An 18,647-nucleotide genomic window follows, 5' to 3' on the forward strand; every position below is an offset into this window, starting at 1 on the left:
TATCACAAGTATCCAGCACATGAAAAGTTTATATTGCAATTGATGTATTCAATTGCTGAAATGTTGGTTTAACTGACATAAAAGGGCAGTAATGCCAATATATAAGTGTTTATGAATCTCAAAGTACAATGTAATGGCGGTCAATGAGACTAATTTCCTAGTGGCATCGCCATCAGTAAATGAAATGCATTTATTAAAGCAGAAATGATGAATCATGACTGCATCTCTTTATTAAAGTCACCTCGGTTTGCTGTGTAGGAGCGTGTGTTAAGATCACCCCTAGCATACAGATTGCTGAGTGATGTCATGAGAGGGTGAAGGTCGAGAGTCGGCCCTTTTCATGTCACAGAAAGTGGTTTATTTTTCGTTCCATTCGCAGCACAAACATTCATGATATGCATGCGAATTCACAGCGATGGGGAGATCAAACAGTCCGTCGTGCAGGAGAGAGGGGGAAACTACTTTTCCTCATGACAGTATGATGCACTGCAGAGTGTCTGCAACATAAACATGGCCCAGAAAAGTAATTTCACTCTGAATTTGAGCACCGGTCTGACAGCACAAGCCAGATAACCAGAATTTGTGGGCAGAGTGTTATCTCTGCAGGCAGTGTCAGGAAATTTACTGCTGAAAACGTTCAGCGTTAATCCATTTGTTGCTTACGGTCATTCCTAAAAGAGTGTTTCTCCCACCTCACTGACCAGATCTCTGTCTCTCCACTTTGGCTTGATGCTCTCATCAAAGATGAAGAGAGAAATGTCATCTACACTATATATTATAGACATGATACAAAATCATGCATGCATGGCTTCCAAGGTGAAAAGTTCATGGTGAACTGTATATGAAAGTAATAATGTTTAGATAATAATAATAATAATGTTTAGATTTCATTATTAAAGCTCTAATGTTAAAATAAATCAAATAAAACATTATTTGTCACATGCGCCGAATACAACAAGTGTAGACCTTACAGTGAAATGCTTACTTACAAGCCCTTAACCAACAGTGCAGTTCAAGAAGAGTTAAGATAATATTTACCAAATAAACTCAAGAAAAAATTATAAAAGTAACACAATATCATAACAATAATGAGGCTATATACAGGGGGTACCGGTACTGAGTCAGTGTTCAGGGGTACAGGTTAGAGGTTAGAGGTAATTTGTACATGTAGGTAGGGGTGAAGTGACTATGCATAGATAATAAACAGTGAGTAGCAGCAGTGTACAAAACAAATGGAGGGGGGTCAATGTAATAGTCCGGTGGTCATTTGATTAATTGTTTAATTGGGGGTAGAGCCTTTTTGGTCCTAGACTTGGCGCTCTGGTACCTCTTGCCGTGAGGTAGCAGAGAAAACAGTCTATGACTTGGGTGACTGGAGTCTCTGACAATTTTAATGGGCTTTCCTCTTACACCGCCTATTATATAGTTACTGGAGGAAGTAGGAAGCTTGGCCCCAGTGATGTACTGGGCAGTACGCACTACCCTCTGTAGCGCTTTACGGTCAGATGCTGAGCAGTTGCCATACCAGGCGGTGATGCAACCGGTCAGGATGCTCTCGATGGTGTAGCTGTAGAACCTTTTGAGGATCTGGGGACCCATGCCAAATCTTTTCAGTCTCCTGAGGGGGAAAAGGTGTTGTCGTGCCCTCTTCACAACTGTCTTGGTATGTTTGGACCATGATAGATCGTTGGTGATGTGAACACCAAAGAACTTGAAACTTTCGACCCGCTCCACTACAGTCCCGTTGATGTTAATGGGGGCCTGTTCGGCCTGCCTTTTCCTGTAGTCCACGATCAGCTCCTTTATCTTGCTCACATTGAGAGAGAGGTTGTTGTCCTGGCACCACACTGCCAGTTCTCTGACCTCCTCCCTACAGGCTGTCTCATCGTTGTCGGTGATCAGACCTACCACTCTTGTGTCGTCAGCAAACTTAATGATGGTGTTGGAGTCGTGTTTGGCAACACAGTCGTGGGTGAACAGGGAGTACAGGAGGGGACTAAGTACACACCCCTGAGGGGCCCCAGTGTTGAGGATCAGTGTGGCAGACGTGTTGTTGCCTACCCTTACCACCTGGGGGCAGCCCGTCAGGAAGTCCAGGATCCAGTGCAGAGGGAGGTGTTTAGTCCCATGGTACTTAGCTTATTGATGAGCTTCGTGGGCACTATGGTGTTGACCGCTGAGCTGTAGTCAATGAACAGCATTCTCACATATGTGCTCCTTTTGTCCAGGTGGGAAAGGGAAGTGTGGAGTGCGATTGAGATTGCGTAATCTGTGGCTCTGTTGGGGTGGTATGCGAATTGGAGTGGGTCTAGGGTATCCGGGAGGATGTTGTTGATGTGAGCCATGACCAGCCTTTCAAAGCACTTCATGGCTACCGACGTGAGTTCTATGGGGCGGTAATCCTTTAGGCAGGTTACTTTCGATTCCTTGGGCACAGGGAATATGGTGGTCTGCTTGAAACATGTACACTCATGTTCAAAAGTTTGGGGCCACTTAGAAATGTCCTTGTTTTTGAAAGAAAAGCATTTTTTTTGTCCATTAAAATAACATCAAATTGATCAGAAAGAGTGTAGACATTGTTAATGTTGTAAATGACTATTGTAGCTGGAAACGGCAGATTTTTAATGGAAGATCTACATAGGCGTACAGAGGCCCATTATCAGAAACCATTACTCCTGTGTTCCAATGGCACGTTGTGTTAGCTAATTCAAGTTTATCATTTTAAAAGGCTAATTGATCATTAGAAAATCCTTTTGTTATTATGTTAGCACAGCTGCAAACTGTTGTTCAGATTAAAGAAGCAATAAAACTGGCCTTCCTTAGACTAGTTGAGTATCTGGAGCATCAGCATTTGTGGGTTCAATTACAGGCTAACATCACGGAGTCGCCTCTTCACTGTTGAATATTGAGACTGGTGTTTTGCGGGTAATATTAAATGAAGCTGCCAGTTGAGGACTTGTGAGGCGTCTGTTACAGACTCATTCAGGGAGAGGTTGAAAATGTCAGTGAAGACACTTGCCAGTTGGTCTGCGAATTCTTTGAGGACACATCCTGGTAATCAATCTGGCCCCACGGCTTTGTGAATGTTAACCGTTTTAAAGGTCTTGCTCACACCGGCTAACGAGCTTTATCATACAGTCATGCAGAACAGCTGGTGCTCTCGTGCATGCTTCAGTGTTGCTTGCCTCGAAGCGAGCATAAAAGGCATTTAGCTCGTCTGGTAGGCTCGCGTCACTGGGCAGCTCACGTCTAGGTTTGCCTTTGTAGTCTGTAATAGAATTCAAGCCCTGACATATCCGACGAGCATCAGAGCCGGTGTAGTAGGATTCAATCTTAATCTTGTATTGACGCTTTGCTTGTTTGATGGTTCATTTGAGGGCATAGCAGGATTTCTTATAGGCGTCCGGATTAGTGTCCCGCTCCTTGAAAGCGACAGTTCTAGCCATTAGTTCGATATGGATGTTGTCTGTAATCCATGGCTTCTGGTTGAGATATGTACGTACGGTTACAGTGGGGACGACGTCGTCGATGCACTTATTGATGAAGCCAATGACTGAGGTGGTGTACTCCTCAATGCCATTGGATGAGTCCCGGAACATATTCCAGTCTGTGCTAGCAAAACTGTCCTGTAATGTAGCATCAACGCCAGCTGACCACTTCCGTATTGAGCGAGTCACTGGTACTTCTTGCTCCTGCTTGTAAGCAGGAATCAGGAGGATAGAATTATGGTCAGATTTGCCAGATGGAAGGCGAGGGAGAGCTTTGTATGCATCTCTGTGTGTGGAGTAAAGGTGGTCTTGAGTTTTTTTTTCCTGTGGTTGCACATGTTACATGCTGGTAAAAATGTGGTAAAACTGATTTAAGTTTGCCTGCATTAAAGTCCCTGGCCACTAGGAGCGCCGCTTCTGGGTGAGCATTTTCTTGTTTGCTTATGGCCTTATAGAGTTGGTTGATTGCGCTCTTAGTGCCAGCCTCTGTCTGTGGTGGTAAATAGACGGCTACGAATAATATGCGTAGATGAGAACTCTTTGTAGTTAGTGTGATCTACAGCTTATCATAAGGTACTCTACCCACAGGCGAGCAATACCTTGAGACTTCTTTAATATTAGACGTTGCGCACGAGCTGTTATTGACAAAAAGACACACACCACCACCCTTTGTCGTAGCTTCTCTGTTCTGCAGGTGCATTGAAACTCCCTCCAGCTCTATATTGTCCATGTCGTCGTTCAGCCACAACTCGGTGAAACATAGGATATTACAGTTCTTAAATTCCCGTTGATAGGATAAGCAAAAAAAATGAACAAATTGCACAATTGATTACGGCCATGTAAAACGTTGGCCATCTTCTTCGGCACCATTTTATTTAAATAATCAATTACTTCTACCATCTTCTTTATGTTAGATCGGTTGCTTACTGCTTAACGTTGCTTATTGATTGTGCCATATAAACGTTTGTACTTTTCTCCCTACTGTGTTCAGAATGGAATACCACGTTGGTCTTCCCGTGAATAAAAACAACATTTTAACAGTAAAATCAGACCTTGATCTCACGAATGCAAGATAATGCGTGGCCCTCCTGAGGGTGAACAGCCTTGGTTAGATTTTTATGAACACATAGATCTCTATATTATAACTCTCACATTGAAGTGATGGGTTGGGATACGTGGAACCCTTTATCTAATGGGAAGTCTGCTGCCTTACTGGGTCACATTGCCCAGCACCGCTTTCTAGCTCTGCTGTTCTGTTCCAAGAGGAACAAATTAAAGTTGCAGGGAGGAGAGGAAAGTTTCCAAAGTTAGCAGCGTTAGCATTCACTTTTCTCTTGAAGGCGGTGCATGTAAGGATTTCTTCCCTCCAGACAGTTTTCTTTCACTCCATGAAGCAAATATGGAAAAGTTTATTTTTTTATATTCATGACAAGATATTTGCTGACAGTGGCACTTATGAAACTTTTTGAGAAGTCAAAGAAATATGTGCTGAATTTTCTTTCACAAACAGAGTGTCTGAAATAGTTGAGGATGAAACATGTATTGGGGAGTGCCTGGAACATCTGTTTAAGAACCGATTCAATGCCTTATACAAACATTTAGCAAACCGTGAGAGAGACAGGATACTTCCAATTAATACCACCAAATACATGTGTTTGACTGGACTTCTGTTTGAAGTGACAACACCTAAGAGCTTGCTGTGGTTGTGTTTGAGATTAAAATAACCAGCAATATCTAAATAAATGATCACTTTGAAGAGTTTAATTTCTATAAATTCTGGACGACTTCAGGGAGCTAATAGGGATCACTGCAACAGCAGATGATTTGTTAATTTGGATCAATCGCCAGTTTGGATGTCAAAAAGCGAGGATGTCAAACACCAGGATGAGTCAGCAGCAGAGATATCCACAGTTAGAGATCAACCTGCAAATACACATTTATTACAAGACCTCCTGCACTAACTCCAGCCATGAGAGCAACATTTGCTCATTAGATGTGTGCTGTGAGCTGAGGCTCGGAACAAATGGATAGCATCAACGAAACAGTCAATGGAGAAGAAATGTACAGTTGTGGCCAAAAGTTTTGAGAAACACAAATATAAATTTTCACAAAGTCTGCTGCCTCAGTTTGTATGATGGCAATTTGCATATACTCCAGAATGTTATGAAGAGTGATCAGATGAATTGATATTAATTGCAAAGTCCCTCTTTGCCATGTAAATGAACTGAATCCCCAAAAAACATTTCCACTGCATTTCAGCCCTGCACACAAAAGGACCAGCTGACATCATGTCAGTGTTTCTCTCGTTAACACAGGTGTGAGTGTTGACGAGGACAAGGCTGGAGATCACTCTGTCATGCTGATTGAGTTTGAATAACAGACTGGAAGCTTCAAAAGGAGGGGGGTGCTTGGAATCATTGTTCTTCCTCTGTCAACCATGGTTAACTGCAAGGAAACACGTGCCGTCATCATTGCTTTGAACAAAAAGGGCTTCACAGACAAGGATATTGCTGCCAGTAAGATTGCACCAAAATCAACCATTTATCAGATCATCAAGAACTTCAAGGAGAGCGGTTCAATTGTTGTGAAGAAGGCTTCAGGGTGCCCAAGAAAGTCCAGCAAGCGCCAGGACCGTCTCCTAAAGTTGATTCAGCTGCGGGATTGGGGCACCACCAGTACAGAGCTTGCTCAGGAATGGCAGCAGGCAGGTGTGAGGGCATCTGCACGCACAGTGAGGCGAAGACTTTTGGAGGATGGCCTGGTGTCAAGAACGGCAGCAAAGAAGCCACTTCTCTCCAGGAAAAACAGAGACAGACTGATATTCTGCAAAAGGTACAGGGATTGGACTGCTGAGGACTGGGGCAAAGTCATTTTCTCTGATGAATCCCCTTTACGATTGTTTGGGGCATCCGGAAAAGACAAGGTGAGCGCTACCATCAGTCCTGTGTCATGTCAACAGTAAAGCATCCTGAGACCATTCATGTGTGGTGTTGCTTCTCAGCCAAGGGAGTGGGCTCACTCACAATTTTGCCTAAGAACACAGCCATGAATAAAGAATGGTACCAACACATCCTCCGGGAGCAACTTCTTCCAACCATCCAGGAACAGTTTGGTGACGAGCAATGCCTTTTCCAGCATGATGGAGCACCTTGCCATAAGGCAAAAGTGATAACTAAGTGACTCGGGGAACAAAACATCGATATTTTGGGTCCATGGCCAGGAAACTCCCCTATCACCAAATATTGACTCTTGCATCAACTTCATGTAATTGTCAATAAAAGCCTTTGACACTTATGAAATGCTTGTAATTATACTTCAGTATTCCATAGTAACATCTGACAAAAATATCTAAAGACACTGAAGCAGCAAACTTTGTGAAAATTAATATTTGTGTCATTCTCAAAACTTTTGGCCATCACTGTACACTAAAACACCCAGTTTATTTTCTCTCTCTCTCTCTCTCAAAATCAAACTACAAAGTTCCAAACTGCCTCTGGAAGCAACATCAGCACAATAACTGTTTGTCGGGAGCTTCATAAAATGGGTTTCCATGGCCGAGCAGCCTAAGATCACCATGGTTGATCATGGTTCGGGCTAGGCCCCTTAGTTCCAGTGAAGGGAAATCTTAACGCTACAGCAGACAATTACATTCTAGGCGGTTCTGTACTCCTAACTTTGTGGCAACAGTTTGGGGGAAGGCTCTTTCCTGTTTCAGAATGGCAATGCCCCCGTGCATAAAGTGAGGTCCATACAGAAATGGTTTGTCGAGATCGGTGTGGAAGAACTTGACTGGCCTGCACAGAGCCCTGACCTCAACCCCATCAAACACCTTTGGGATGAATTGGAACGCCAACTGCGAGCCAGGCCTAATAACCCAACCTCAGTGCCTGACCTCATTAATGCTCTTGTGGCTGAATGGAAGCAAGTCCCCGCAGCAATGTTCCAACATCTAGTGAAAAGCTTTCCCAGAAGAGGAAGCTGTTTATAGCAGCAAAGGGGGACCAACTCCATATTAATGTCCATGATTTTGGAATGAAATGTTCGACGAGCAGTGTCCACATACTTTTGGTCATGTAGTGTAGCTATACAACCACATTTATTTTGTTCAGCTAAATGTGGCAGTCAAGATATACACTCTGAATTGGTTTTCAATAAAACCCATATCAGTGCTGCCTTGCGTAAGACTCATTCTACTGTGCATGGTTCAATGCACCATCTGCTTTCTATACATTTTGAAATAAAAGACACCAGATAAATTCCATAGGAAAAATTTATTTATCAATATGCAATATCAGGATTTCAAACTTGGCTCATGGAATTTCCATTCCATAGTAACTGGTTATGTTGAACATGGGTTGAAGCTGCGTGTGAATGAAAGGCGAAATATGAACATGGAGCAGATACAAAAAACACAAATGCACTGGGATTGCATACATGTACATTGAAAATAATACTGTATCATGAACAGAAATAAAACAATGACAATAATGACACAGAGCAGGGAACGTGAGCAACCAGTCAAAGTGAACAGGCCAGTACTGTTTAAACTGTGATGAGCAGGAAAACCAAAACACTGTTTTAATACTCCAATAGCATGGAGCTGTATAAGTTCATGTACTGTACTTCCGCTATCATGTCGCTAATCACTGCTGGAATATTTTCCTTTGTGAGCGGCCTGGCCACCACACACAGCACAGCAGAGTCTGGCTGAACTTGGCTGTGTGGCGGCTGATAGCTGAAGAAATGTCTGGGGCTTGAGCTGCTTTATCATTAGAGAGAGCCAGAGATAATATTGTGATAATCTGCAAAGGTCAAGAGAGCATCTCCATTTCACCTTGAGGGCTGACAAAGGAGTGAGATCGAGCCATGTATGCTGGCCTTATTTATTTCCTAAAGTCGCAAGCTCAGCAGAGCTCCAAGACCGCTGCTCCCCCTTGGACTCTCACAACTAGAGATGGAATGACTGTATCCTTGGTCTGTGAGAAAAGACAGAGTTTAGGGAAACTTGCCCAGAATAATATACTGCCAAAAAGATGCCCGGAATAATGTTCTGTCCATCTGAATATTTTAAATCAGCATGGGTTTATTTATTTACCAATGGAGTATGTTATTATACTCAGATGAATCTTGATCAAGGCATCAGATATTTAACTGGTTGCTGACCCTCCCCTGTTTTACGTTCACTAACAGTTCCATTGATTTCAAGGGGTGACTGTCACAGAGAAAATCGATTACATGTATAGTAGAGTGTCTAGCCCTTCTCTAGGTTCTCAATCCAGTACCCACAAACAAAAAATCTGGGACAGCTAGAATGAAACTGAGGGGGGAAAAATCTCTCATGTTGAATGTATGTGGTAAACCATGATACGATTTTCTTCCCTCCTTGCAATGCCTGACACTTAAACACTGGCTCTAAGAGATGTGTTATCTATTAAAAAAAAAATATCAAGATTTATATGAAATGTATTTCCAAAAAGACACCTATTTACAAAATTCTGCCTACAAAAAAACAAATATGTTCATAAATGGGGCTCTATTAAATGTAACTTTTAAATTTAATTTTTTCAAATATTTACATAATTTTAGGCCACTGAACTAACCAAACAATAATAAACAAGCAATAAATGGATGTCACTTCTAGGACCACAGGGTGTTTGTGGTAGTGTTAATTGAAGACCATACAGTGGTGTAGACATTATCCTTCCAACATTTTGACGATTATCATTGTATTCAACTACACCTTTATCCAATGACAAACCACACACAACAACCACACAATGTTTGTTCAATATCTGAAGAATTTGGATTCTGTTGGTCACCAGTTTGTCATTGACTTCATCTGAGGTTTATTTATTTTTATATCACTTATTGAGTTGTGCCCTCGATAAAACTTAGTTACAGTATTGAACAAAATATGTTTAAAAAAATGTAATGCCAAATCATGATTACAGTCATTTTGTATATGTTGTAAACAATGTATTTGTTCAATGTAGGTGACAATGTACAAGACACTAGGAAGGCAATAGTACATTTTTTTCTAGGCCCTTTTTAAGCCAAACAAATGTGAATGTATCAACATAAATCCAGACTGGGGAAAAAAAAATGTTTTTTATAAAAGAACAGGCAGTCTACTACAGCCCTCAAAGCAAACAAATATGTCTGTGTACAGCACAGGAGGTTGGTGGCACCTTAATTATCTGAAACAATGCCAACAAACTGGTCGCACATGTCCTGCTCTTGCTGCTATACTTCTTAATAACTTTAAATAATGTCAATGTTATCAACATGAAAAATATGCCAGAATAACCTCTACTGTAAATACAGGACAGTATCTATCTTCTTTCACAATAAACACACACAACTAAACAACGGGACCAACTTCAGAACATGGAGATAAGATATTGACACAGAAAATACTGTACGTGTAATGATTCATGTTGAAAACTATTTGGTACCAGTGTAATCTTCCCTGGTCTTTGAGGTTGCCATGTGATAGGAATTGTAAGTCATTAGTTGTCCTCCTGAAGACACCAGAGATGTTTAAGCGCCACCCCGTTGCGGTGGTAACAACTCTTTAGGAATTAAAAAAGCCTTTTCATGAGCAGGAATTGTTTAAGATAAAAATGTACTGTATTGCAATTACGTTTTGTACAACAATTTGTAATGTATAATCATTATTTACTTTAAGTGTCTACTCTGTGCCTCATCTGTGCTAAGTGATTTTGAAAGGTTTGGTTTTCCCACCATCGCACAGCTGAGGAGAATAGGGACTGGAGCTGGTTGCCAAACTCTTTCTATTATCATTTATTCTCCTGAAACAAGCTTTTATTGAGATGCACCACACACATGACTGACATTACCTGCACCCACTTCTCATTCTGAGCACATGACTGATCCAGGCACCATGTCTACAGTATGTGACTATGAATGAATTCAGACCCAAAAGGGAATGTGGAAAACAATAAAACCATCTTTAGCAACATCCCTATCCATTCCATTGTCTCCGGGTGCAGAACTAACACTACAAATGTCATACCACTCGGTGAACACAACTCATTCCCTCCAAAGCCATCCAATTCTTCTGAGAGCACGACTTTTAGGTGGGAGTGAAAGGTTTGATAACATCTTAATTGTGCCCACACCTTTTCTGCTCATACAAATCAGATCTTGTTATTCTTTTTCACTGAAGGGAAAACTCTGGCCTAATTTAAGAGGAGCAAAACCCCTTGAGGCTGTTCAGATACAGAAGTGACTTGTCAATTTGAAACAACCTTTGTTTTCTTTTATTTCAGTCATGATGGCCTCTCACCATGATTGAGTATGAACTATTTGTTTTTCATTCATTTATATCCAGGGTGAGGCACCTTCGTTGCTCGTTTTTCCCCCCACAGTTGCATAACTGACTTTGCCTGTTCAGACAAGCTTAGAGAAGTAGAAGAGGAGACACTTATTTAACACAAGTATGTCACCTAGATCGATGTGTGTTTTTTTTACATACAGTACCAGTCAAAAGTTTGGACACAACTACTCATTCAAGGGTTTTTCTTAATATTCTTAATTTTCTATATTGTAGAATAATAGTAAAGACATCAAAACTATGAAATAACACATATGGAATCATGTAGTAAGCAAAATGTTTTGTTTTTTCAACAGGACAATGACCGCAAACAACTCCAGGCTGTGTAAGGGCCATTTGACCAAGAAGGAGAGTGATGGAGTGCTGTATTAGATTACCTGTCCTGCACAACCACCCAACCTCAACTCAATTGAGATGGTTTGGGATGAGTTGGAATGCAGAGTGAAGGAAAAACAGCCAACAAGTGCTCAGCATATGTGAGAACTCCTTCAAGACTGTTGGAAAAGCATTCCAGGTGTAGCTGGTTGAGAGAATGCCAAGAGTGTGCAAAACTGTCATCAAGGCAAAGGAGAAAATACTTTGAAGAAAATATATTTTTATTTGTTAAACACTTTATTGCTTACTACATGATTCCATATGTGTTATTTCATAGTTTTGATGTCTTCACTATTATCCTACAATGTAGAAAATAGTAAAAATAAAGAAAAACCCTGGAATGCGTAGGTGTGTCCAAACTTTTGACTGGTACTGTGTGTGTGTGTGTGTGTGTGTGTGTGTGTGTGTGTGTGTGTGTGTGTGTGTGTGTGTGTGTGTGTGTGTGTGTGTGTATGTGTGTATGTGTGTGTCTATGTGTGTGTATATATATATATATATAAGAGAAAGAGTGGCAAAGTATCACTAAAGGACACATGAAAAATATTAATATTTACCATAATATTGTATGTATTAACTGGATATACAGTAGAAAATAAACAATGTTGAAGGAGCAGACATTGGTGAAGAGGGAGCTACTGTAGGTGACTGATAAAAAATAATAGTGCAGGTAAAACATATTAAAGGGAAGTGTGTTATGCTATATCATCACACTGTGCCTTTTTCTGTCTCTGAGCAAACCATGGAGGCTTCATTACAGGAATGGAGCCCATGAGCGACAGCCCTATCGCGGGTCCTTTGTTTGTGTAGTATACCCTGTTTGCAACTTGTCTCCATTGTCAGAGCAATAGCTTCTCTACTCCATAGGCTTGACCATCTTACAGTCCTCTCAGACACACAGAATAGCAAAACTTGGGTGAATTCAATTTCTAGTAAGAAGCAGGAAGAGAAGACGACACAAACCCTCCAAAACCTGCCCTTTGGCCTATCTGGAAACAAACAATTATTCAACTACCGTGTCCATGACGACCTGTTTTTCATTTCTGTTCTTGTGATGCTATTTTGAACATCAAAAGTGTTTTTGAACATCAGATGGACAAGGTAGTAAAAGGTAGACCAGAATTCTCCCCTACAAGCAAACATCCTAAAGATAGTCTTTGCCTCAGACCTTGTAGTAGATGTTGGCTGGGCTTTGCGGGGGCATCTCCTGGACTATATAAACCGGATGGCCGTAGTCCCCGCTCACCTTCTCGTAATGGGGGCAGTAGTTGTTTTCTGTAGTCCGTAGAGGGATGATGATGTCACTGGGTTCTGAGCCAGCGTTCCCAGAGCACTTGGGGCTGGCCAGCGTGCTGAGTGACAGAGCGGTGGTCCGCTGCTGGGTGTGCTTGCGGTTCCTCTTCCTCAGCTTGATCAGCAGGACGATGAGGATGATGATGATCAGCAGGAAGATGACGCATCCCGCCCCGATGGCAGCAAACAGCGCTGGCTTGGAGGCAAAAATGCCCTCTGCTGAGTTGGACTTGTTGTCCTGGTTCATGGTGTCTGTGGATGGAAAAATAAAGGAATCAGTTAGCAGCAGGAATGAACAAGCGGTGGTCTGCTTGGCAGCCAAGTCAGACAAAGCTGTACTGTTGCTGATCAGGATAGAGGTGGAACCCTGCGAGGGTGCAAATGGGTTCTCAATGAGAAAAAGGCTTCTTCCATTATTTCTCTGAATTGACTGAGTAGCTAGGGGCTTCCTGACTGTGTGGCCTTTGTGAGCGTGTGGGAGTGTCCGTTTTCCACAGATGATAGCTCATTTCTTCTTGGCATGCATCCTGAGAGCGAGGGGAGGATTAAACTGTGTATGTTTAGCCATATGTTATAACTCCACATGAGGGGGTAAAGGAAGAGAAACTGTTTAAACGTATATAACCCGGCTGCGAGGGAAAAGAAAACAACACCAGTCCCTCTATTAGACACAGAGGATGAGGATTGAGTCCAATTAGAGTGGCATGCCTATTTCCTGTGTGGTCCTGAAGCCTCCCTCCCTATCCCTCCTTCCTTTCACTATGTATACTTCACTGCATCCCAACGCTGCCTGCCTGGGAGCACAGCTTCCACCGCTGTCTGCCTGCCTGCCCAACACTGCTGCTGCACTGTCAAATCAGAGGCTGCTAGCTGCATTTACACTGGGGGTAGAGGAATGGATTCCACAGTGATCCCAAACATAACCAAATCACCACTGGAATTATTCCCAGCTCTTATTATTTTCTTTCATTTTGCAGGGTAAGACGACCCTGATGAAAGGGGAAGAAAACCCCATTTCAAAGTTGACAGATGGAAGACAGTCGACTATTGATCTTACACGAGACCATAGAGCCCAATGTGTGTTGAAGGCGATGGAGCTGATCAGTGTCTGTCAGTCCCCACTGCTTTTATTTTCCAGCTTGTCAAGAATATGTCGAGTGAACAGAAGACTAGTTTGTGAACAAAAGACTAGTTTGTTCTCGCTCATATTAATGAAGTCAAGACCACCTGCCGGTTAATGAGCATGAGGACGTTATCGTGACATGGAACATTAGCGTTCCTCAAGATCGTCTGAACGATTCTAAAACACTAGAATTATTCAAATGACTTCTGGGTGAACTAATTTTCACATTTGCACCTAACTGTAGACCCATGCCAACACTTCAGAATGTTCTGAATAATTTATAGAAATCTATTCTGGCCATCTCTCTAGCCAGTTTAATTTAGATGCTGAGCATGAATGACTGTGAGTGTTATTATAATGTGCTTTCCTCACACTCTGCTGAGACCTTTTCTGCTTCCAAAGACCTTAATGGCTCAGGAAAAAAATGTGCATACAAATTAAAACGAGGTATTACCTCTTTGTATTACAGAGGCAAAACAACATTTGATCTTTCCACTGAATGAATGATAGGCAGAAGGAAGCAGCTTGATAGCATCTTGGCTCTCTCTAATTCTCTCCTTCTCTCTTTCTTTCTCTCTCTCGGAGGAACTGAGCCCTAGGACCATACGTCAGGACTACCGGGCATGATGACTCCTTGCTGTCCCCAGTCCACCTGGCCTTGCTGCTGTCCCAGTTTCAACTGTTCTGCCTGCGGTTATGGAACCCCTACCTGTCCCAGACCTGCTGTTTTCAACTCTTAATTATCGGCTATGAAAAGCCAACTGACATTTATTCCTGATTATTATTTGACCATGCTTGTCATTTATGAACATTTTGAACATCTTTGCCATGTTCTGTTATAATCTCCACCCGGCACAGCCAGAAGAGGACTGGCCACCCCTCATAGCCTGGTTCCTCTCTAGGTTTCTTCCTAGGTTTTGGCCTTTCTAGGGAGTTTTTCCTAGCCACCGTGCTTCTACACCTGCATTGCTTGCTGTTTGGGGTTTTAGGCTGGGTTTCTGTACAGCACTTTGAGATATTAGCTGATGTACGAAGGGCTATATAAAATAAACTTGATTGATAAAAGCCTTTTTCTGCCATAATAAGCAGATACAGATGGTACCTGTGCTCCTCTGTCAAAGCTTCAACACCACAAAGGCAAAGCATTGTACCGGATATCTCAGTACCTTTTCACTTTATTGCAGAGGGATAAACCTCCCAACAGTATCCCTGACTGTTTAAATGCTGAAGTATTTGTAAATTGAAACGTATCATTTTGCTCCTGCTGGCAGCTCTGACAATAATCCCATGCATTTATTTTGTCTGTTGTCCTGATTGGCTTTGGATCAGTTGTGCCCATTTAGCCACTGTTCAGCGTTCAGCTGTGGAGCTGTGCAGACAGGCATGATAAACTGTGCACCTTTATTACATTCCTCTTCACCCGTGGTATAAGAGAAGTCAGACGCAAAAGGTTGTTAGGCGGAGCTCTCATGTGCAGGTAAAGGAATAGGACAGAAACAAAAGTTCAAAGTAACACACCAAGAAAGATGACTGCCAAACCTTCAAATTGAAAGAAAACCCCACTGTGGGAGACTTGGCAGCTCTCCAGGATGAGAGGGAAGGCCATTTTGTTTGTCCTGCAGCAGAGCCAGAACTCTAGGGCCCAAATTACTTTCTAAACCTATGTAAACTTTAGCATTTTCTGCCTCCCTGTGAAAAAAGACCATTCTGGTGACTGAAACCCAAGCAAAACAAACACAAATGGATATATCTAATGTGCAGAAACCCTGCTGATAGATTTAATAGTCTCTGATAATTTTATCATCTGCGGCTAGATCTCAGCCGAGCAGATATGGTTTTAATTTTTCATTACCACACTCGAACACTGTGTCTGTCTATCCACATTACTACTCAGCATAATTAAAAAAGAAGATCAGTGTAGCTTTCTCAAACCAAAATGGAAAAATATAATACTTTTGTGTCTGTGTTTGTGCATGCGTGCGAAACAGAGGAGGCGGGTGGGTGGAGCTATAGCAGGACAGGCTTATTGTAATAGCTTGAATGGAATAAATGGAGCGGAGTCACACATGTGGTTCCCCATACGTTTGATGTGTTTGGTAGTGTTCCATTTATTAGTTTGCAGTCTTTACAATGAGCCAATCCTCCTATAGCTCCTCCCACCAGCCTCCCCTGGACTGCGAGAGGCAGACGTGGGGAAGCATTGTACTTAGAAAATGCAGTAACAAATGGTTTCACAATGTGGGATACAGTATTGGAAGCAAAACCATGACCTTTTGGCATTAAAGGTTACAGTCCAATCCACTGATAATGAGGACTAGAACACAAAACAGGGAAACAGGGCTCATACTGAGACAAATACTCCTTTTCCCACAAGTTTGAGCATCCTCACCTTTGTTGCCTGGCTCCACAACCCCACCACTGCCCCCCTTTTTCTTATTTGGGCTGGTGGTTGTCTCCTTCACAGTGTTGTCCTGGTCTTGGCTTGGCTTGTCTGTTATAACTGGGTCCGGTACAACTGTGTTTGGGTCTGCAATTTAGATGAAGAAAGTCAACCAAGTTAGATTCTAATGTGAATATTGTAAATTCTGTTGCTATTTTTATAATTTTCCAATAAAGATTTATAAGACATATTTATCAGTTCCTTTGAACTCAATTTCTTCAAAGTAGTCGATGGCACACTTTTCAAATTAAAAACTGACAAGTCATGTCATATTTTGAGACATGCATGACAGTATCTGCTATACCTTGCCAAATTAAGCTATAAGAAATGATGTAACTTGTCTCCTGACAAAAATGCATGAGTCACTTTTTTCATGGTTCCCCTGAGTCCCATCGATGCCATGCAGAAGTCTAAGGGGATACACTGGCATTAAGGGAGATTTCATCGACTGGAACATCATTGAAGTGTGCATATGAGGTTTTACTGCCCCTCCTTTCAAGAGAACTTAGAGATCTTGGAATTATTTTACTGTAATAGTTTATAGAAAATATTCTAAATGTCCAATTGTTCTATTTTTAGAATTGCATTTTAAGAGCCCTAATGGAGGTGTGTCTCTTTGGTTATTAACACAGTATTTATAAAGGCATAGCTACTGATATTCATTATTTTAAACCAGCTCATATTGCTGCTACAGTGTGCTATGTATAACCTAAACTGCACCCTCAGTTTGTCTGTTTGATTACAGTTAAGAGAACTATTGTTCCAGACACTTTGGTGGTGTGCTGTCTGCTACTGCTGAGTGCCAGTTTCTAATGTGCAACACAACAAATGGGTATGTCAACAACCACTAAAGAATCTCCATCCCAAAGACAATATCACACATTTTAACATGACAGCTTGTTTTATAAAATGTTATCAATTCACCTGAGTTTCAAACATCGACAGGCCTGGCTCTTTCTCATTGTACTAACATTTTGAAAGCTTTGGTTGCAGATAAGAGAGTCCATCAAAGCCATCAGCCTCCCTTTAAACTACCCAGCATACGGTGCCATACAATCTCATTTCATGGGTGAATAGTCATCTTATAATTGCATAAAATTCAATGTTCATATACAAATCAATAAATTAAATCTCATAGTGTGCAGTAATACAAGAGTGACTCAGTATGAGGAAGTGCGTCAGCAGATTGACAGTCTGCTACATATCCAGATATTGGTCATATGATCGTCTCCAATCATTGCCATTTTTGTTAACAAAAGCATTTTGTTAGAGATAAAGTTCTCTCCAAGAAAAATTTAGGAATTACTTTTGTTTTTACAAAAGGGTTTATAGCTTACTGTATGTATCCTCTTCTGATAATATAATGCTTGTTCATGTTGCTTTGTGTGTTGTTAACAATCATGCTTTAGTGACCGTTGCCCTGGATGAGTCAGTGTAATAAAAACAAAGAGACGATACTGTTTCTTCCTTACTTTATTGTATGTAAACCGTTTCTCTGTGTCTACAATATTTGTGGCAACAGAGTTGCTATGACTCAGTGGCTGAAAATAGGACCCAATCCTTCAGCAAACACGCAGATGAATGTACTATGACCTAGGGTCGGTAACGTCATTGCTCCAAATCCTAAAGAAATAAACCGTTGCATTCCAACCGTAACTACCTGCACAAGACAGCAAAGTTAATGACATCTATAATCCTTTTACTGTTTCCTAGCTCCTAACATAATGGGCATCTTGTGTATTAAACACAGGTTTACGCAAACAAGTCTTGAGAAAGACAAAAGGAATGTCAAGCCAACTATGATAATTATTATCTAAGGTCAGCTATACAAATAATCCCTATCTGTAGAATAAGAGTCTTATCAGCAGACCCTCCCTTTGTGGTTTGTTTGTTTTGGATGTGTGGACGCTGACTAGGGCAGTGATTAAGACTGACCCTGCCACTCCTAGCATGACGGCAGGCCAAGCAAAGGTCTCTTTAGAGACCTAGCTACACTCTTCGAAAGAACCTAAAAGGGTTCTTCAGCTGTCCCCATAGCAGAACCCTTTTAAAGAACCCTTTTTGATTCCAAGTTGAACTAGTTTGGGTTCCATGAAGAACCCTTTCCACAGAGGGTTCTACATGGAACCAAAAAGGGTTCTCCTATGGGGACAGCCTAAGAAACCTTTTGGAGCCCTTTTTTCTAAGTGTGTAGATGAGTGGGCCAATATATCAGTGAGGATTTAAGGAGAGGGAGAGTGCATGTGCTGACTGATGGCATTTATATGGAGAACCTGGGTTTTTCCAATGGTCTCATCTGTTCCACACGGCTGATGGTGCGTGTGGTAAACGTCTTTATTCCTTCATCACATTGATTTGTGTTGATTTGGTTTGTGTTGGCCTTGTAATCCACTGTCAGCGTGATTATGTATTGAGACAAATGCGTATACATGTTGCACAGTGTTATTTCTAAAAGCTAGTGGGGACATGCCATGGCAGATTAGACAGCCCACACCACACCAGTGTAGAATGCCTGGGAACTCTTGCCCCACTTATCTCAATACATTGACATTCTGTTAAAGCTGCTGCCTCATT

The 18,647-nt window shown here is 41.7% G+C and overlaps 1 protein-coding gene across 1 annotated transcript in view; it reads right to left on the minus strand.

The window, feature by feature from the left end:
- Positions 1-12,379: 12,379 nt before the first annotated feature.
- The window catches only part of efnb1 (ephrin-B1), a 78,034-nt gene continuing 71,766 nt past the window's right edge, over positions 12,380-18,647 (minus strand). The window contains exons 4-5 of the mRNA XM_039004756.1: positions 16,023-16,160; positions 12,380-12,774 (exon numbers count right to left, since the gene is read on the minus strand). Coding sequence (XP_038860684.1) covers positions 12,380-12,774; positions 16,023-16,160 — 533 coding nt within the window. The remainder of the gene's footprint in view (positions 12,775-16,022; positions 16,161-18,647) is intronic.

This window comes from Salvelinus namaycush, chromosome 12 (genome assembly GCF_016432855.1).
Source record: "Salvelinus namaycush isolate Seneca chromosome 12, SaNama_1.0, whole genome shotgun sequence".
In the NCBI taxonomy this organism is placed as follows: domain Eukaryota; kingdom Metazoa; phylum Chordata; class Actinopteri; order Salmoniformes; family Salmonidae; genus Salvelinus; species Salvelinus namaycush.